The sequence below is a fragment of the Alosa alosa genome, chromosome 14, assembly GCF_017589495.1.
Source record: "Alosa alosa isolate M-15738 ecotype Scorff River chromosome 14, AALO_Geno_1.1, whole genome shotgun sequence".
Classification (NCBI taxonomy): domain Eukaryota; kingdom Metazoa; phylum Chordata; class Actinopteri; order Clupeiformes; family Clupeidae; genus Alosa; species Alosa alosa.
Window position 1 is genome coordinate 3,501,187 of NC_063202.1, and position 21,402 is coordinate 3,522,588.

Sequence of the window (21,402 nt, forward strand, 5' to 3'; positions counted from 1 at the left end):
GTACAGTATGAGTCACCGTGATGTACAGTATGTGTCACCGTGATGTACAGTATGTGTCACCGTGATGTACAGTATGAGTCACCGTGATGTACAGTATGAGTCACCGTGATGTACAGTATGTGTCAGGTGGCCCCTCCTCATTGCGCCCTACTGAGATGGTCACCTGACACTGCAGGGTCAGCTTTTGGGTCAGCAGCTGGTCTTGAGACCCCCATGCAGAAGTGTAAAAGTCTGGCTTCAGAGAGTAAAAGTCCTACCATGTATTGGTTCTACCTGTGTACTCAATGCAGGGGATTTCACCAATCAGCTCATCTACCTGACTGAGGAGTGGTTGGTCAGCTGGTTTAGTGAATGGCTGGAGTGATGTGGCAGGACTTTCTGAAGCAGGACTTTTACACCTCTGCCGCCATCACAGCTGAATCTACCAGCAACTTCTGAATCTACCAGCAACTTCTGTCAGTGGCGTGTGTGGGGAATGTCAACAGCTTCTCCCTTGCATGACTGATCAATAGAACTCCACTAAATCAACAAATCCAATGGTTTGTGTTTGTGTTTTTAAATACGGTCTACATATTGCCTGAGTCTTGTTATATTTTAGTAAAGAGAGTGAGAATAAAAAACATGTAATGTCCTTATGGCATTGCTGAAGCAAAACATGTAAGGTGGCAAAGACATTTGCACAGCACTGTGACATCACAAAGACATCATAGGAATGTGAACTACAAATATGGGAAAGCTCATTACAAGCTCAACACAGAATTTGGTCAACCTCTGTGCAGCGATCTAATGATTGAGAGTCGTGAAGTTAGCTTTAGAGTGAATGCTGACAAATTATATAGAATAGAATGTTCATTTATACAAGACAGATGTATTGCAATAGCTTGTTGTGTTGTGGTTTTAACACTAATTCAATTGCAGCGGCAGTATTGCCATACTAAGTCATACTGTAGGCTTTCTAACTTAGACAGTGTTCTTAGGCAGGCCATCCGAGCCCAGCAGATGAAGATCTGAGTCTTCCTCAATGCGTGGTCCAGGGCCAGCCTAGGTGATAGAAGTACAATAATACAATAATTTACTGAACAATTTGCATATAGTATGGAATACACCATGTAGAAAACTTATATAATATACTTATATAATATGACAAACAGTGTTTCCATCTGATGTTCAGTTCTCACTTTGTTACTGGTTTAAATGTTACATTTTACAACAGTGCAACTGTATTATGAATCTAGCAGCTACAAGGCTAGATCTGCACTTGACTTACGATGTAGCTCACTGTACCTTTGTGTTGATGATGTAGCTGATTCCTTTGGGCAGGGGCTCCATCCCAATGGCATTCTTCAGTTCATCTGAGACTGTGGTGGAAGCTACTGGGAGGCCTTTGAGAAACCTGCAGACAGCAACAAAGTGTCACTAGCACGTAGCTACTGATCAAAAGATGTGTCAGAAGATGAATAATCATAAAAATGTTTTACTTTTAGCCATGAAAATACTTCACTCAGTATATTGCCACTGAACTTAACAGCAATATGTATTGGAATCTAACTCATCATGTGAACTTTAACCAAAAACAGAAACTGTAGATCTTGCTTTGAAACAATAACACACAGTGACTTGGCACTGGTTAAAATAGCTAGCATATTAAATTATTCATTGTGTGACATTTTTGACAACACCTTGCTGTAAAAACATTATTGTGAGTTCCCTTACTATAGCTCCCAAGCTTAACTGACATGGCCTTCAACTAGTGATTACAGCTTTATAATATTACAGAAAAGACCTACTGTCCACCATTGGTCTCCGCTGGCCTTCAACTAGTGATTACAGCAGAGTTTTATAATATTACAGAAAAGACCTACTGTCCACCATTGGTCTCCGCTGGCCTTCAACTAGTGATTACAGCAGAGTTTTATAATATTACAGAAAAGACCTACTGTCCACCATTGGTCTCCGCTGGCCTTCAACTAGTGATTACAGCAGAGTTTTATAATATTACAGAAAAGACCTACTGTCCACCATTGGTCTCCGCTGGCCTTCAACTAGTGATTACAGCAGAGTTTTATAATATTACAGAAAGACCTACTGTCCACCATTGGTCTCCGCTGGCCTTCAACTAGTGATTACAGCAGAGTTTTATAATATTACAGAAAAGACCTACTGTCCACCATTGGTCTCCGCTGGCCTTCAACTAGTGATTACAGCAGAGTTTTATAATATTACAGCAGAGTTTTGTAATATTACAGAAAAGACCTACTGTCCACCATTGGTCTCCGCTGGGAAGAAGTGACGGACCACTTGAACAAATTCTGATGCATGATCCTGCAAGGTGTAGATGACTGCATTTGGGCCTGCATCAAATGTGTACGCCACCTAGTGGGGCGACATGAGAAATGAACAACTAAATGAAAATGGGATTCCCCGTCAAAATGTTCAGATTTTGAAACAGTGGCAGTTTTCCATTTAATGTAAAAAAAGGCCTTTGACCGATACAGTCTGTAACTCTGTATACATCTTATTAATCAAGTATATCCATTCATTAATTTGCATGAATTGTTTTGCTGCCCATTTATCAGAGAGCATTTTCAGTTCCCCTTGTATTTGAATAAACTCTTAAACCTCCATGTGGTTTCACATCCTCATTTGGTTCACCTGCAAAATTCAGTTTTTTCAACACTGATTAGGAGGATACACTGTAACTCGCTGAAACATGCAACTCCTATACTGAGCTAATATGTATGGCCCGACCTTCTACAGTAAGTACCGTATACATATAGAGTAACTAATATTTTTAGAAATGAACATGGTTCTCCATATGAAACTTCCTCTTACAATGTGGAATGTGTAACTGTGATGTAAACCTGGCCTGTCACTGCGCCATCACCAAACACATGTTTTACTTCTCTATGGCATCAGTGTATTCCATGCTATAACATGCAGCAACTATGTACTATGTACTAAAGCTACTATGGGCTCAGTAAAAGTAAGACAACGCAATGGCATGTGCAAAGCAACATCAACAAGTGAAAGTATATGCCTTAACTAAATGATTAGACACTGATCATTTTAAGAGTGTTAAATTCTGGCCATGTGTTAATATTTTGTAGTGCCTGTACAACATTTATGACCAACAAACAAATAGAAGCAGAGAGCAGCATTTCTGCACCAGCAGCACATTGCAGGATCCTATAGGCGATAAGAGTGCTTCTGTTCATTCAGTTATACTTCTACAAGAAGACACAAATAGATAGCGTAGAGAACAAAAGCAAAATGTTAGAAGATCAGTTTGAATTCAGCACTAACCCTTGTCTCTCCATAATGGCTATTGTAGCGGTGGACAAGGTTAATGACTCTTCGGGACACGTCGTTGAGGTAGAAAATAGGGGGATACGTGTCAAGGCAGGTGGCGTGGAACTGGTTGCTGTCCTTCATGGTCAGTTCTGCAAAAGCAGCAAAGTCCTTCCTCTTGATGGCACTGATCATTTCATCCATCCTCCCAGGCACAACACTGTCTGCCCGATACTAGAGGACATTGGGAGGTCAGAGGATCAGCATCTCTAAGCATTCCATTTATCTCAACACGTCACCAACATTTAAACTTCTTATGACAAATAGGACAGAATGCATCCAGCAGAGAAAATGTGAAGAGTAAAATGGTCATGGTATGGTTTTGGTTATGGCTGTTGTATTTAGCAGAGCCTTTTTTTTTTTTACAAAAAGTGAATTTACAATACCAGTAAAATTAAGATACCTTTAAAAGCTTGCTTGTCTCCACACTTGTTTGCATGCCTGAGGTGCTCCCGACAGGCTTCCTCTCCGCACTCACCTAAGCAGCAACAATGAAATACCAGTTGTTTCTTTTGCTCTCAACCACATACAACAGTCCAGACCCAAATGGATGATATGGTGTTAAACTTTATTGGGAACTTCCCAGGGCACTGAATCAACCTGTGACACCAGTATAACAATAGGCGCTTCTGGGCTAACTCACCACCAAGACCAGCACTCTAAGTTCAGGGCTAACTCACCACCAAGACCAGCACTCTAAGTTCAGGCCAGTGGGTCTCGGTCTCCACCTGCTCCGCCAGGCTGTCCTTCCCATCGTCCTTCTCACCCATCTTCCACTGGACAAAGCCTCCGTACATGCTCCTGCAAGCACTGCCCGAGCCCTGCCTGGCCACGCAGGACAACTCTCCCTCTACTCCAAATAACCGTGCCAATGTGTACACTGGAAAAAGTATGTCAAATTAAACATGAGAGGTAGTCAAGAGAAGTGAGGCCTAAAATATGCAATTTGCAATTCACAAGATAATTAACAACAGCAATACACGAGATAATTAACAACAGCAATATAGTTGAAGGATTCATGTAATAATCTTTGGGCTTACCTAGACAGGCATAGCCAGCAGCAGATGATGCCAGACCAGCCGCTGTGGGGAAGTTATTACTGGAACAGATATGGACTTTGTAAGATAATGCAGACATATCACTAGTAGAATCCTTGTTGCTTCGTCTCTTCCGGGCCAGCCTTCGTACTGGTAACAGAAGACACCACCAGTGAGGAAGTCAGTTGATTTATAGTTGCAGTGTGAAACAATGAACGTGGTTAACATTACCCACTTTCTCTGAGACACGACTGGAGTCTAGGCTGGTTGATATCTTCCTCTTTGCCATTTAGCCAAATGCGATCCTCTTCAAAGTCTCTGCAGTATGCAACGGTAGTTGTGGTTTTGAGCTGCGGAAATCAGATTTCAAATTATGAAAATCATGGAAGCTCCTAAATCTTAATAGGCTTTCAGCAGTTTCCAACTCATTCATTTCAAGCTCATCTGACTGCCAGAAAATTTGAGCCCTTAGCTCAGATCTGTACAGAGATTCCAGCATTTTTGTTTCCATCCCATGTTTGTTTTCATGTAGACTTAAGAACAAGAACTTACATTAGCACCAGAAATCTTCATGGAACCTTATTACATTATTTGAGTTTATGGTCCATACATATATCTGTTGAATAGGCTGCTAAATCTAGACAGTGCTTCTTGATATTTGTGTCAAGATTGCACACAAACAACTGTCTGAAGTTGCGGCTATTTGCTATTCCACAAGATACCAACAGAAACAATCTAGCTGCAGTTCTGAGATTAACAGGTTGGAAACGGCTGAAACCAATGCTTACAACTTTGGCAGGGTTACATGACGTGCTTAAATAAACTCGGTTGAGAATTCTTATATGACTACTAGATATAACACTTATTCTGGTTTATTTTGGAACGAATGAACATTTCAAACACAGCGCATGTTCACATCACATCCAACTTAAGCAATCTTTTTGAAGTCGCTCTTTAATTATCAGACGTCCGTCTTGGACCAGCTGGCATGATCAGTTACCTGGTCTTGGTGAAGAGTGACGCTGAGCGAAGAGTTCACTGGCAGAATAAGATCCTTATCCCTCTTGCCCCCTAACAGAATTATAGTAGACATTATGAGCATACATATAGGCACATTGTTGTCTTATAACTGAAGGAGTGCTACGTTTGCACAAGTAAACATGCACCTAGTTTATGTGAATGTGTTTAAGTTCTACAGAGTTTTTAATTTGATTTAAATGTTTTACATTTGCAAAAATTTACTCAACTTGTCTAAAATTAGGTTAGGGTTCTCCATATGCAGTGATAATTCATTTAAAAACGACAACAGCAGCGGAGTGGATATTATTAACGTTAGCCACCTAGCAAGCTAACTAGGGTACCAGGAGAAATCACTTACAATATTTAATTACGGCGATGTTCACAGGTGCCGTACATGTGACCATAGTAGGTTTGTGGCTGCTGTCATCCGGCATGATGGCAGAAGATATCCGATGTTGGCTAACAATGTCACTGTGTCTCAAAAACACAGATTACGTTCCTTGAATGAGCTGGGTCTGTCAGTCACTCCATGCGCACGCCGTCAAAGCGTACAGAGGCTAGACGAAAACGCCTGCTGATTGGATAGTGTAAAACACACGGGTGATACGTTTACCAATCAAATTGAAGTAGGCAAGCTCATTTCCAGTCGATAGCCAATCATTGAGGTCAGACCATGCTCATACGAAAATTTAGAAAGATTATGGGAAGGCTAAATAAGTGGATGGTCTCTTTACCCACCTAAAAGACAAATAAAGCATAGCGACATGAATGTATTCAACTGGAAATTTAACCGATGGCACTAAAGTCAATTGAAATACAGGATGTATGTTATTTACAGATTATAAACCAAACGTGACTAAAGTTTAAACCATCCCTTCCTAGCTGCCCTATAACCAACTAGTGAACCAAACTCTCAGCTGTTTATGCATAACAACCCAACAGAAACACCAAACTGTAAGACAGAAAGGCTTTTTGTAAATTGCATAAAGTGTATAAAAGAATGATATATGATCAAACTAACAGATTGAATAATAACACTACTCATAAATGCCCAGTCCCATTGATTGTTAATCAGTTAATCAGACAGTCATATGAATCAAGTCTTGAAAGATGAAATTATACTTCTTCTTTTGAACTTGTTTAAGGCTTTTTATTATGTAAACTGTAGCAGATACTATAGCAGAAAAAAGAAAACAAAAACAACAAATAGCAATTGATGCCAAGGTATCGTCCAGTACGATGCTAATTCCGATGGTCTACTGCGTCCCTGAAAGAGTCTATTGGGGAAATGTAGATGCAGAATTACAGAAACAAGACTGCAATTTGTTTTACCTCTTGTGACAGAAAGGAAACCAATCGTCAGGCATGGTGAAAATGAGTGAGTGAGTTACACAAATAAAAATGTTGTCCTGTTGCGGTGCTCTGGTGGGTGTGGTAGTCTGTCCAATAAGGATGCTCAAAACAAGCATTAGGCGGGTCACAGCCATCAGCCATCTTTGAACACTGCTAACTAGTACCTCTCCCACCAGGGAGATCATTTGGCTTTGTTCAATCATCATCGTCTTCATCTGAGTCCATCACCTTCCGTCTGTTGAACTGGAAGACAAGAATCAGGACAAGAGACAGGTGATTTTAGCTTTAATATGTTTATAGCACAAGATAGTAGTGGTAATCTGACACCGCTGTATGTTTTGTTGTTGACATATGATGATCTTATGTCTTTAAATATGCATTTCACAAAGCAGGACACAGGCAATAGGACCACTTACCTTCACAGTTGTCTTTTTTTCTGTTTGTTGACTGACTTTTTCAAGAATCTCGATCAAACCGGATTCTGAAATCTAACAACAAAATGTGTTTCAAGAGGACTGCAGACCGACAAAAAAACCTTTCAAAGCTTTCCTCAAGATATTAAAACTATACAAAAATTACTAACCTTTCCCCCAAGCTGTCCCATGCGAGCCATCTGTATAAGGTAGTTCTCCACTGCTTTGGCCTTGTCTGGCTTCACAAGTGCCAGATTACTTACTGAAAACATTGTATTGATTACACATTGATAATACTAGATATACTAATATGCTCAAAAATGCAACAAAAAAGGCTTCTCAGTTCTAATGAGTAATGGTATTTTTTCTACTATTAAACTAAATGGCCATCATTGCCAAATTAGGCTAAACCACCTTAGTGAAGAATAATTTACCTGTTACAGTCTGTTTCATTGGTTGAACTATTCTGTGATAAACTACAATTCCATTTATTAATGGATAGTGAACTTCTTTACAGGCTCATTGTGAGCCCGTTTTTGTTCACACAGCACCATCTAGTGGCAATGGGATGAAATACAAAAAATAACAAAAGATTCCCTGAAGACACTTACATCTGGCTCTCGCAGACTGTTCCAGGACTTGAGCCAATACGGAGTTTCTCATGTCTGCTTCCCTGTGAAGAACATGTTTGAACATCACTTGACTGTATGAACAAAAAGTCTTCAGAGCAACACAATATGTGAAGCTGTAGTAGTCAACAACTTCAACTTGATAAAACAACACATTACCATAATAACTACTCCAATATGAGTGATTGTATAGACATTTGTGTCCTTAGGAAAATTGCATAATTGTTGTTGTTTTATCAAGTAGAGAGAAACACTAGTACCTGTTGGAATTAACCTATTATCAACACTGGCGGATGTGCAGTAAAACCAGGCTCTGACTAACCTTTGCTGGGCCTCTTGCTGTCCCTGTTGATCATTAGATGAATTCTGGGGAGAGAAAAGACACATGACATGTGAGTTGACAGCCAGTCTAGTGGTTCAAGATAGCCACATCAGCCAATGCATCCTGCTGTAACGACAACCTAGCAACTCTGAGCAGCATGCAGTCGTGCTGACGGCAGCACAGAATTCTGCATTCAAAGTCACAGCATCACCTTCCTTGGAATCTGCTGTCTGCATAACTAGGTGTGCATTATTTAACACAGATGCATCCTAAGAGTCAAGACAAAGGGTTAAATGGGGCTGGACCAAGTTGGCAGCTTGTTGGTACCCAGTTACAAGCCAGCCGGTTACTTGCACTAATAATGTCAACTGCAGGTGACAAATTCTCGAAATGGGCTATTGCAGTAAGATTAAATTCATCCTCGTTGTAGCAGATGGGCAAATATGACAAATCATGCGCTTTGGTAGGTTAGACGGTATCAATAAAACAGCAACTTTAAGACACTTTTAAGACACCCCGCATTTTCCCCAAAAGAATCTCAAACAGATTTGTCACAATATGAAGCACAGCCATTAGTTGGGCTATCTGCTGTCCCCACACTTCCAAGACACGTCCAGTGTTCATCTTACCGGGTCCATGGGATTCCATGCTAGACCCTATAAGGAACAACTACATTTAACAACGAGTCCTCGCACTGATAAACGTCCACAGAGTGTGAAAATGTGTAGATGCTTTTTATCCACTATGTGACTGAATGCTGCGAGCTATCATGTAACCTAAGGTAGTCGGAGAAGAAGAACGGAAGACCATCTTACAGAGACAATAGCTGAATGCAAGAAATGTAAAGATATGGTGGGCCATTATGTGGGCCTATGTTTATAGTAACGCTGACAGTGAGAGCATAACGTTACTACACAGAGCTAATGTTAGCGTTACCTTTGCCAGCTAGTTAGCAACCTGGCTAAATAAACCCAGACAGCTAGCAGCATTTCACGCAAAAAATAACACACCGTGACAATGAAGCTGTCAAAACTCGTGGATTCAAATGGATATCAGTAAAACGCTGTATTGAAATCGATATGGCTTTACAATGGAGTGGCCTATAACATGTGTTTTTCTGCCAACATGAATGAAATGTGCATTTCCATATATGGCTGGGGATATGTTAATGTTAGCTTGCTAAAGAAATAATTATCTTTACCCCATGTTTTGACTGAAGTTCAGCCATTCGTTGCCGTCGGATCGCTTCCAGTTCGTCGTCTGCCATTTTTAAGAAATATCAGATGCACTTCAGAGTAATTTATAAACAAACAGTTACTTTACAAAACAGCTTCTCTGTACAGCACGGGGATAGAAGGCTGGGCCGGGGCTGGGCACTGAGCACTAAAATCGAGGCTATACTAATCGACTACAGAAAAGGCTATCCTAGTCATGGCAATCAACTTCAGAAAAACCAAACAACGAGCTTTAACTGTCCAGTCTGCACAGTGGACCAGTTTGTATGATGTAAAATGTCTTTCACTGAGAAAATACTAATATATATGATGCTCTAACACACACATATGATCAGTTGGTTGTGGGAGTATGTGTGTTTTGAACTGTGTCCACTAGGCTACATTAGTCCAACCTAAGCAATGACATAGATCAGGGATTCCTAACATTAGGCCTATTTCCTACTTTGTCTAACCTTTACAAACTGACAACAAACCCCATTAGCAGTCAGGAAACAGCATATTTATCTTTGCTCTATAAAGTCACAAATTCTTCCGACAGCAATTTTTTAATGTCTGCAGGTACTACTGCCTTTGGGGCCAGGCAAACGTAAGCCTACTGAATTGCACTTCACTTATGTTTTTGTCCCATAACTGCAGTTTTATTTTTATATTTTGTAAGAGTAGGCTATTAGCGTTAAAATAATAATAATAAAAAATATGGCTAGTGATGACTAGCACACAAACATGTTTTAAAAGATAGCCTAAGGTATTCATATAATCCATTCATTCACAATATACAACTGTAGACATTATGCTGTAAAATCATGTCAAAATGTAAAAACCAACCATTTTAGTAGCACACATGTTCCATATCCCCATTTCTCAAAACAGCAACATATGACTGACTGTTTTTTGCTGTGGAGAGTCACATGTTACAAGTCATAGACAATGTGTGTATTTTTTTATTATTCAATTTCATCTTAACACATGCTGGTAAGCCTACAGTGTCAGTTACAAGTGGCCTATGAGTGGTTTTAATTTCAGCCATCCAAAGGTTTCCAGAACTTGACCATGTCAAAGTATGGTTTGGTCAATACACCCAGGAGACTTGCCTTGCGGCCTCTAGCGGCCTCTAGCTGCCTCTGTAGGTGCTGTACGAGAAGCGGCTGAGCAAAAGGGGCACATGGAATTTCTGAGAAGGATCCGTTATTGTAAAGACTATCTGCAAAAGAAAATCAGAAAAAAACAGTCTTCGGCATTCCAGAAAGGAAAGTATCATACTTTTTTTTACATTTTGACAAAGCCTTCTTAAATTTTGCTCTTACCTCAACATATGGGTAAAAACAAGTCTCACCCAGCCCCTTCCAGTACTGTCCTGTCTCAAAGCGCATCTTATAAACTCCAGGTATAAAAGCCTCTCTTGTTATGAGGCCTGGGCAGCGTCCATCATCATTGGTTGCCCTAGAAAGATAAAATAAAAAAGGGCTTGCAAGTTGCTTTTATGAGTTACTGCAATAATCTTCATTTCTTAACGGCCTGAACTGATACCCTGAGATGAGAAGGTTCCAGGTCTCAGTGCAGGGGTCAAGACGATGCAGACTCAAGGCCATACCAGCCCCAGGGACACCCCGGCCTGTGTTGAGCACATGGGTTGAAAGGGGGCTTGGCGGAGGCGTGGCCATTTCCGTACACTATCAAGGAAATAATTAAATAAACGAGCAACTCGAGAGACTTTCCAGAGGAGAATTTCAGACACATGCTATGGTTTTGAGGTGTTTAATCTTCTACCGAGTTTCGTTTCACATGCTCAACCTCAGACCTCTAAGATTCTTTTCTTTTGCCAAAGACGCATAGTCATGTTTGTATTTATTCACATAATATAAACATAATCATAGGTTTACCGTATTCGCAGCCAATATATGATCCTTTATATGCTGTAAACGTTGAGAAGTCATCCGAAAGAGTCAGCTGACTGACTTCCTTGATATTGTTGAAGCTGCTTTGTTTTGGAGATTGACGTAATTTATCCAACTCTTCAGGCTACTGTAAGGATACACACTGGCTAAACGGCAGAGTTTACGCCAAATAAAATAAATCCTTTTCGGACGATTACTATTACAGGAAAACAAAAAAGTCCAACACAGGCGTATGGACCAGGGGCAAACGACCTCAGGTTGGTTCACCTGCAGACTGACAGGCAATGATACCACCCAGCCAAATTTCAACAGTTTCGTAACACATATGGGCCTTCTTGGGTAAGCTTTAGCTTGCAGTTTAAATGTGGTAAGTAACCATTTTGCAATTACTTTCAAAATGTTTATAATGCAAAGCTATTGCAAACGAATGCGTTTGGTTAGCCATGTACTTTAAAATCACAGCATTACTGCCTCACCTTGCGATGAAGGTAATCCTACAGTTTTCTTCAATACAAAACAAGTAGGAAGACTGGAATTTCAGTGATTTTGGCACTGAATGTGCACTGCCATCTTGTGGTAGGCTATATGATGGTGGGTAGCCTACCTCAGCTATATGAAACATTGGTCAGCAAAGCTAAGGTGCCAGCACTCACAAATGTTCATTTTTCAGTTAGAAGTGTATAGGCCAACTCTCCATCCACAAGGGCCTCCATCTGTAAATAATGGCATGTCTATTTTGGAACTTACTTGTTGTAATGTTTACCAGATAAAATAAAAACATGTTAGAAATTGTTATTTCAGTTCTGTTCATCTGTAGAGTGTGCTCTTTGTGTGTGTGTGTGTTGTGGGTATTGCAAGAGGCCAGTACATTATGTACATTTCTATTTTATTAAAATCTAGGCCCCTATGCTCTGAGGAGTGCTTTGTGCAAAATGAGCACAGGGAGCTGGAGCCCATCAGTGTCTGTGTGCGCCCCCTCACGCTGTGTACTGCAGGGGGAGATAGACCATCACAGTGGCTCTCCTCACGCTGTGTACTGCAGGGGGAGATACTGTAGACCATCACAGTGGCTCTCCTTCACTTTTTCATACTCTCCCTTCTCAGCTGCTTACTGCAGCAGCAAGCACTGTATTACCACGCGCTAACTCCTTGATGCTATAAACGGCTGTGGAGGCTCAGCTGTGTTCTCGCTGCTATGCCTTTGTGGCTGTAAGCATTAACCCAGTGGATTAAACTAGATGAACTGCATTTGTATCTGGCAAGAGCAGCTGTGTGGGAAAATACAGATCATCCCTGACAGTTAGTTCATATTCATTCATATTCAAAACCCCTGATATTTCTTATGTAATAGCAGCCACTGGGCTAGAAAGTTCTTATCAACGATAATTATGTTAAAAAAGGAGACAAGACAAAGGTTTGGATAATCAATATGAAAATACTTTTACTACTGTGACAATGTATGAGTTTTGCTTGTTATGAGGGCAAACATAAAAACAACATAAAAACTACTAAACAGTACTTGATTGTAACAAAACTGTCTTTAATGGGTTTTTTTTCCCCGCCTTCATTTGTCTCTCCTGATAATCAAAACTGAGACATCAAACAAAAAGAATAAAATTAGACTGAGTAGACCACAAAAAAGAAAGTTTTACAATATTACACAATATTACACACTGACCCAGACCACCTCAAATGCGCCTATACCACAGAAGAAGAGATGGGGGCCACAGCATTACCATCACACAGCCAGATATGTAGCATGACTGGCTGCAGAATGACAGCAGTTTGCAACCATAGAAACAAAAAAGATAAACAAACATGCTCTGGAGGATAAAGCCGCACTCAAAATAGAATCCTTTCCTTGCAGCAAAGCACACTGGCCTGGCATGTCCATGCTTTTGACATTAAAACGGAGTAGTCTTTGATCATCTATATTACTTGGGGCTGTTTAAAGATGTATTTTGGATAGACTCCGGGAGAAATATGTAATATCTCTCTCATATTTTAAAAATAATTGACATGATGGCAACTCAACAGGATGACTGATAGGCCTACAATAAAAAAGTGGCTTTTGATGGCAGTGGACTTTAAAGCGAGATATTGTAGTCTTGTCTTCTCCTTGCATGGCACAAGAATTGCAGTTATTGCATCTAGCATCTTACAAATTGGATCTTGCTCCAGGGTCAAGAGCCTCTGGCTTTTGGCTGTATGCTTGTGTGAACAGGGTTGTCTTTTGTAGCTCACACAACACATCAGAGCAAGCAATGCAGTGACCAGCTAGTCACACACACAAAGCCTGAATGAGACAATTTTTCAAAGGCCAAACAAAGTTGTCTTGTACATGGTATGCATCTGGTAAGATTTTTTTTACAGGCAGTAGGCTACACAAAGACCTTTTGAAATCCAGGTGTTCTGGAATGGAGGATATTCTGTCATAAATATCAGCAGAGACCCTGGAGAGTCTAGTGTGGATATGCTGCACTAAATTCACATGTTAGTGACGTTATTGTCATATATTATCCAGTGGGACAAATCAAGATGAGGTTCTGCTAGGTGGATAAACTCCCTAATTAAGGGATGCTTGAATGATTTCTGTTGCCTGTCTTTTTCTGCTGCCTGCAAAGTTTAAGATAAATTGAAGAAGCCCATTCCAGTATGTAAATGTTCCTCTGTTTACTCACAAAGATTAGATTTTCTTCAGAAGTATGGGAGTTCGCTTATTTCCTTATTTGTATTCCAAACCTGTTGTTAGCTAGGGGACACAACATTTTTACAGGATCTGTGTATGGTGATTTTGAATGACATGGGCCTTTTTTGACCATGTAATCCATAGACCATGGGTCAGATCAAGACACTAGCACAACAGTGGAGCAGTGATGCAGGCACAACACCTCCACCCACATCAGACAGGATGCCATTAGAGAACCCTTTTCAAGGCAAATATGTCACCACCGGGAAGCCATTAAATCTAGGCATTTAAATTATTAGTCTTTTGAAAGAAATATGTTTGACCTAAGTATTTCGTACCTGATAATAGTTATCTCCTGTTTAACATTTTAGATCATAATTGCAGGGGAAATCAGCTCTAAGCAAATCCGTGTAAGCATCTATCTCTACGTGTGTGTGAGTGTGTGTGTGTGTGAGTGTGTGTGTTGGTGAGCAATTCACAGGAGAGATTCACTATAGGAAGTATGGTGCTCTTTTGTCCAATAGATGGCTGTAATTACCACGCCAGTGAAGTGTGTTTGTCACAGATGGAGCTCATTTCATTTGCTGAATAAAAACAGAGAAGTAAGCTCAGGGAGGGAACTGACACCAGGGGCGGAGGGCTGTGTCTGCTGATCAGATGATGAGCCTTTTGGAGACTCTACAGCACTGATTTCACATTTAGGTGCAGGCACACCCATGACACACACACACACACACACACACACACACACACACACACACACACACACACACACACACACAGCAGAGGGGTGGTGGTGGGCTGACGGGGATAGTAGGGATAGTAGTGTTCTGCGGCTGGTGTTGGCATGGTAACTACATGAAAAAAAGACAGGGATGTAGTGTGCTCTTCCTCCATGTTTGGCGCTCCTTCTCTTTGTTTCACATCACCGACGTCCAGCTTCGTCTGTGAACACACACAACAGGACATCAGACTCAAATGACTGCATTCACATGAACGGCCATTATTTATATCTGAAATAGAACAGCAGCAAGGCATACGCCTGTATCAGTATTCCCAATTAAGTTTGAAGAGGCTGTATTAATGTGCAGTGCTGGACATTTATGAGAAGATAAAAGTCAGAGCCTTGGCTTGCTCCTGTCTCAGCAGATGGAGCCAGTCTTTATAAGCATCACATAAAGTCAGCCACTGACAGTTGTCTGTTTTTTGCTCTTATTTTTGATGTGCCAATACCTCGGAGCTGTGACAGCCTTCTCACATTTCATCTTCCAGGTCTGAGCTGTGATGATGCATCTGGGGAGAGGAGACAGACAGACTATATTACAGTGAATGAAGACAAGAACACCCACATCTGCAGTCGATGCCCCAGAGAATCCTTTGCTCTGGCGGAGAATGTTTCATGGTGTTATGTTTAAACACAAAGGTGGTGCACTATGGGATTGAGGGATCAAATTGAGAAACCTAGAAGCTCCATAAACTGATAGAAATGTGAAGCATGAAGAAAGAAAGACACAGAAAGTGAGAGAGAGAGAGAGAATGAAACTTGTATAGAAAGTTTAGTAAAAGGAAATAGAAACAGTAAGGAGAGAGTGTAGCGGAGAAATTGAATGCTCAGTGGAGAGATGTGAAGAGATATATAGAGATAGAGAAAGAGAGATGAGATGAGATCCAGGGGTCTACTTCCCTTTGGAACTATTCTTTCAGGAGAAACAGAAGCCTAAAGCCTTTACATTCCACATTCTCTGGCAAAAAACTATTTTCTGAAGAAAAAGACACCCAAAGTCTTTCCACATCGTTCCACACACACGCACCAGCAGCAGACAGTAGCTCTGCAGCAGCGGCGTAATTGAAGCCCTGCTCTCGAAACCAAAAGTGCTAAATGTGTCAGACAGGTAGGGAACAAACTCCTCGGTAATTACACATAATTATTATGTGCTATGACTTGATAAAAGCTTTGTTATATATATATATGGAGGGATATATAAGAGGGATGTCATTTGACAAGGAAAGTGTTGTCTTCCAAAGGTGTGTATGGTGCAAGTCTCTTGCCCTCCCTCTATGCTGTTTTATAGATTCCTCCCCTTCCTCCTCATTTCTATTTAAGGCCATATAAAAATGCAGTTATAGTTTAACACTGTGTGTGTGTGTGTGTGTGTGTGTGTGTGTGTGTGTGTGTGTGTGTGTGTGTGTGTGTGTCTTAATTGTATATTCTACAATAACACCAAAAGTGGGTATATGTCCTATTTAAACAAATGTGTCCTGTTAAACTTTTTCACATTTAAAGTAAGCCAGATTATGCTTTCACTTTGAGGTTGGTGTGTGTGAGTGTGTGTGTGTGAGTGTGTGTGTGTGTGTGTGTGTGTGTGTGTACGCATGTTCATGTGTGGATCATTTTGCCTTGGCGTGTGTTTAAGCCCTGTGTATAAGGGGAGCATCTGTAGGAGGAGTTGTGGCTTGTCTGAAGGAGACAGATGTAGTTTTGGATTTACTGTGTTGGGTTGTGATGTATCAACTGTCAGAGTGATTTACCATGCACTCTGTCCCAGTATTGTACTCATTTATGGTATTTTGCCCACGCGCACTCACACACACACACACACACACACACAAACTCACTATACACGTATCTTCACAAAAAACACAGGACAAGAAAACACTTTCTCTCTTTAATACTGAGCTTGAGTAACTATCATAAGTGCATACATTGTATGCAAAATAAAACAGACCATGTCAGTTCTTCACAGTCCAAAGAGAGTAACAAGGATGCTGTGCACCCAACTCTGTGTAACTCTGGTATGCTAGTGTGAATAAAAAAACACTGTATTTGCATACCAGGCCAAGAGGGTCAGAAATGCTCAGTGTGTCTGGCTGTATTGGTATGCACCACAGTGATACCGTAATGATCTGTGGCTATGGATCCGTGCCCTGTGCAATGTTAATATGGGCTGTGTTGCGGCGGGATGTTTGGGGCCGGTTCTCCTACCGTGTGGGGCTCGTCATCGCTGGCCTCCCCCAGCTCAGGGCTGTCTCGCCGGGCACAGCGGCGCCCAGGCCTGGGGCTCTGTGGAGACGCCTCAGGGCTGCTGGCAGATGCGTGGTAGGGGGAGCCTCCGAGACTGCCCTCCCTGGACAGTGGGGATCCTGTAACACACACACACACACACACACACACACACACACACACACACACACACACACACACACACACACAGACACAGATCAATAACTCTGGCCAGACAGCTCTCTCAGACCTTTTTGTATGATCAAGTTCAAGATGGGCTCTGTAAATCGCCTTAAGACATATATGTACGTTATGTCACTTTATAAATAAAACCGAATTGAATTAAATGAAATTTTCTCTCCGCTTAGTATACCTATAGTAACATGGTGAAATTTGCTATAATGAATAAGTCCTTGAACATACCACTTCAGCCGACACTTCCATCAAAATCGGCAAGCACATTAACATCAATGTTATTACAATGCTGTACAAGGATACCCATCATAAGATACCTCAAGAATTAGTGGCCATTTCCATATAAAAGGTTTGCCAAATAAAATCCCCATTCACTGCAGCGAGAATAAAGCTCTTTAGCCTTCAGAAGCTCAAGGGCAAAAGTGTAACAGCTCACACATCCATATCTTTCTCACAATGACGCCATCGGGCCGATTTCAAAGGGATTCATTAGCAGCCAATGACTCTGAGCCGAATCCACTGCGAGTGTCTTGTAATTACTGCAGGATAAATGAATATGGAGCAGTGAAAGAGGGACAGAGGAGCAGCAGCAGCACAAGCGATCCCTAACCCAAGGGCACGCATCAGAGATAAGAATGTGCCAGCCACTCCGAGCAAGACTTTAGGGCCACACAACAAACGCCTCCTCGTCGTCACCTCTGCAACACTTTTAAGGCAATGGGCTAGTGGGCCACCAGGGGGCACTAGTTACCCCTTTTCCTGGGAGCACTGGTCTCCAGCCATGGCTCACCTTAAGTAAAATAACTCAGGAGGGACATGCAGTGTATTTTGTGTGTGTGTGCAGCATACCTGTGTGATCCTGCCTCTGCCTGTCCATCCTGTCCAGGTTATCCAGTAGCCCGTCGATCTGAACCTTAATCAGGGTCAGCTCTCGCTTGATGGTCTGCAGCTCTTCCATCTTCACTGCACACCATACGTGTAGGACAGAGAGAGAGAGAGAGAGAGAGAGAGGGGTAAAATGTGCCTGTTTTGTTAGTACAATCAGTTCACAACTCTACCTGTGCAGTTGAATTGAGGTACTTCATGCAAGCACACACACACACACACACACACACACACACACACACACACACACACACTACGTCCCACAGCCACTCTATTATTTTCTCCTGTTCCCTCACTCCCTCACTCTCTCACTCTCTCACCCTCTCTTTTGTCTGTGTGTGTTACATTTCTGATTCCTGCCAGGAGTCAGCAGTTAAACGCCTCGGCAGCTTCCACCGCTGTCTCTATTGTGAACTCTAATAGCAGCCAGTGGAAAAGTGGAAAAGCTCATTGCTAGTCCGCCCCCTCAGCTCGCTCTCTCTCTCTCTCTCTCCCTCTTTCCCACAGTTCACAGGGAAGACAACTGCGGCTCTAAAATACTCAGAAAGGGCAGAAAAGAGAGATTGAAAGGAAGTGAGGAAATGGAGAGAGAGAGAAACAATAAGAGGAGGTGAAGGCATACTGGAGACATGCAATAAGAGGAGGTGAAGGCATACTGGAATGGAAAGATGGTCCTGGTAGGTCTTGTCTGACCCCTGAAGTGTGTGAGGTCCTTGTGTGTCTGTGTGTGTGTGTGTGTGTGTGTGTGTGTGTGTATGTGTGTGTGTGTGTGTGTGTGTGTGTGTGTCGTGGTGTGCGTTGGCTGGGGAGAAGGAGAGCAGCCGAAGACTTTCTTATTTGTTCTGCTCTGTTAACTTGGTGTAATGGCATGTTCTGATGGGACCGTCTCCATTACACGAGGAGAGCCTGCAGTGGAGAGGGTTTTAATGAAGAACCATCTGGAGCCTTCCCCCTGCTCAGCCTCAGGGGCCTCTCTGTGCAGCCCACCGCGACACACACACTTACATATACACAAATACACAGAGAAACACACTCACACCTACATACACAAACACACACACACACATTCACAGAGAAACACACACATACACACACACGCATACACAGAGAAACACACACATACACATAGATTAACTCATAACACATGCATTAACACATACTGTAAAAACACATGCGCACAAGGACAGACACACACACACACACACACACACACACAGACACTAAGCTAAAAACTCAAAGAAATAATTTTTCATTTTTTTAATCTGTTATTGGTTTTATATAAAAAAAAATGACCAATTATAATGACTAATTAATAGTAAACTAAAATGAAATTCGGACCATACATATTCAAAAGCAGCCAATAAAACAAAACAAAAAAAACGTTCTGAATTGTGCACCTACACACACACACACACACACACACACACACACACACACACACACACACACATGTAAGGACTCTGGGACACAAAGAGCCTGGTAAACTCTGACCACCCCCATGCTGTGCCACCTGCTACTATGTGACACTGCCATAGAGAGACATGTCACTTAGATGAACAGCCCTCTTTTCCTCCACCACTCTCTCCTCTTTTCCTCCACCACTCTCTCCCTCTCCCTCTTTTCCTCCACCACTCTCTCCCTCTCCCTCTTTTTCTCCACCACTCTCTCCCTCTCCCTCTTTTCCTCCACCACTCTCTCCTCTTTTCCTCCACCACTCTCTCCTCTTTTCCTCCACCACTCTCTCCTCTTTTCCTCCACCACTCTCTCCTCTTTTTCTCCACCACTCTCTCCCTCTCCCTCTTTTCCTCCACCACTCTCTCCTCTTTTCCTCCACCACTCTCTCCCTCTCCCTCTTTTCCTCCACCACTCTCTCCTCTTTTTCTCCACCACTCTCTCCCTCTCCCTCTTTTCCTCCACCACTCTCTCCTCTTTTCCTCCACCACTCTCTCCCTCTTTTTTTTTTTGGGCCCAGCACCAAACCCCGCTGCGCTGAACTAATCAAACATCAGGGCTGGTCCTGACCACCTGGAAGCAACCGCTGGGCCATCGGATCAAACGAGGCTGCATAGTGCATAAATAATTCCCCAGGTTAAAATATTAATAATAAATAAAATAAAGAAGTTTCAGGTTTAAATATAGGTGGAGCATGGGTGGGCCTAGCTAGATGCGTACAGGCCCTTGTGTGTCTGTGTGTGTCTTTATGAACAGCATATGTGCTAATATGCTCTCTCTCTGTGTGCGTGCGTGCGTGCGTGCGTGTTGAGGGGTGCGGGTCTCTCTCACGTTTGGCCCTGCTGGAGGAGTGGGGTCTGGAGCTCTTGGAGGAGGGCCGGTCCCTGCTGCGTCTCAGGCTGGTGGAGCTGGAGGAGGAGCGCGAGCGCTTGGGCAGGCTGGAGCCGTGGGGCACGGCAGGCATCGCCGAGGGCACGCGCTGGTAGTCATACACCCTGAGGAGCAGGAGGGGTAGGAAGGACGGGAGGGGAGAGAGAGAGAGAGAGAGAGAGAGAGAGACAGGAAGGGAAGGGGGGAGGGAGAGAGAGAGAAAAAAGAATTGAACAGAAAGACAAATAGAGAGATCAGAATTTAGGAACCAGACGCTCCACCATTTTGAGCAATTCCACACACTTAGAATCTCTGTCTGGACTAAAGGCAAAATGAAAAACACAGACCCTGAACCAGATCATACAGAAGTCTATAAAAAAACAACAGCACTGCTTGAGCGTTGTGCTTGCAGTGAAAAAGAAGCTAATTTATGCCAGATCACAGTTGGCCGGCGCAGAACGGCCGAGATCACACTGCTCAGCATTGCCTGGCGAATGAATTGAAGTGTTAAGAGTCCTAACTACATCTGACTCCCTTAATCAGCACCAAATTAGAGAGACTTTGCTCATTAAAAGCAGCTGGTGGACTTGTTTGCAATGCAAAAATCAAGCCACGCTCTCCTCTGCTCCACTCCACTCTGCTCTCTCTCTGCTCTGCGCACTGAAGCTCAATCAACGTCCCTGGGCGGCTAACCCTCTCCTCTCTCTGCTACATCCTGGATTTGATCTCCATCAGTCACATCTAAATGACGTAAATTATTATGAAAAGCCTTTCATTTCAGCTTCGGCAGTCACTTCAGAAAGCGCATCAACTTTGTACTTTTGCCAACTAGAGCACGGTGTCAGTGGCAGCTTTGAAGGTTTACATATTCATGTTACCCTCATCTGTAGCCCTCATCCACTGATAACTCAGGCATGGCTGATATAAAACAGTGCACTCCATGTTGCGTGCGTGCGTGCGTGCGTGCGTGCGTGCGTGCGTGCGTGCGTGCGTGCGTGCGTGCGTGCGTGCGTGCGTGCGTGCGTGCGTGCGTGCGTGCGTGCGTGCGTGCGTGCGTG

The 21,402-nt window shown here is 42.5% G+C and overlaps 4 protein-coding genes across 6 annotated transcripts in view; all 4 read right to left on the reverse strand.

Moving 5' to 3' along the window:
* Positions 1-5,982, reverse strand: mvda (mevalonate (diphospho) decarboxylase a). The gene is made up of 10 exons (XM_048263780.1): positions 5,764-5,982; positions 5,386-5,456; positions 4,621-4,735; positions 4,389-4,535; positions 4,029-4,228; positions 3,752-3,826; positions 3,304-3,522; positions 2,258-2,373; positions 1,285-1,393; positions 1-1,041 (listed from the first exon to the last, which is right to left on the reverse strand). The coding sequence occupies exons 1-10, from the start codon at positions 5,837-5,839 to the stop codon at positions 961-963; spliced, it is 1,209 nt and encodes a 402-aa protein (XP_048119737.1). The 5' UTR covers positions 5,840-5,982; the 3' UTR covers positions 1-960.
* Positions 5,983-6,533: 551 nt separating this feature from the next.
* pdcd5 (programmed cell death 5) lies at positions 6,534-9,521 on the reverse strand. Of its 2 annotated transcripts, XM_048263134.1 has the most exons (7): positions 9,324-9,521; positions 8,752-8,778; positions 8,123-8,166; positions 7,783-7,844; positions 7,342-7,433; positions 7,175-7,246; positions 6,534-7,001 (listed from the first exon to the last, which is right to left on the reverse strand). In XM_048263134.1, exons 1-7 carry the CDS (start codon positions 9,387-9,389, stop codon positions 6,954-6,956), a joined length of 411 nt encoding a protein of 136 aa, XP_048119091.1. In that variant the 5' UTR covers positions 9,390-9,521; the 3' UTR covers positions 6,534-6,953. The 2 variants fall into 2 exon arrangements, with proteins under 2 accessions (XP_048119091.1, XP_048119092.1); XM_048263135.1 differs by lacking the exon at positions 8,752-8,778 and having other exon boundaries at positions 9,324-9,518.
* Positions 9,522-10,284: 763 nt separating this feature from the next.
* On the reverse strand, positions 10,285-11,863 carry uraha (urate (5-hydroxyiso-) hydrolase a). The gene is made up of 4 exons (XM_048263284.1): positions 11,238-11,863; positions 10,885-11,027; positions 10,662-10,797; positions 10,285-10,558 (listed from the first exon to the last, which is right to left on the reverse strand). Exons 1-4 carry the CDS (start codon positions 11,289-11,291, stop codon positions 10,469-10,471), a joined length of 423 nt encoding a protein of 140 aa, XP_048119241.1. The 5' UTR covers positions 11,292-11,863; the 3' UTR covers positions 10,285-10,468.
* Positions 11,864-12,667: 804 nt separating this feature from the next.
* LOC125307491 (RNA-binding Raly-like protein) overlaps positions 12,668-21,402 on the reverse strand; it is a 73,105-nt gene continuing 64,370 nt past the window's right edge. For both annotated transcript variants that reach the window (XM_048263501.1, XM_048263500.1), the window contains 5 exons: positions 20,306-20,469; positions 17,987-18,100; positions 16,925-17,082; positions 15,175-15,234; positions 12,668-14,886 (listed from right to left, as the gene is read on the reverse strand). In XM_048263501.1, coding sequence (XP_048119458.1) covers positions 15,196-15,234; positions 16,925-17,082; positions 17,987-18,100; positions 20,306-20,469 — 475 coding nt within the window. In that variant the 3' untranslated portion in view covers positions 12,668-14,886; positions 15,175-15,195. The remainder of the gene's footprint in view (positions 14,887-15,174; positions 15,235-16,924; positions 17,083-17,986; positions 18,101-20,305; positions 20,470-21,402) is intronic.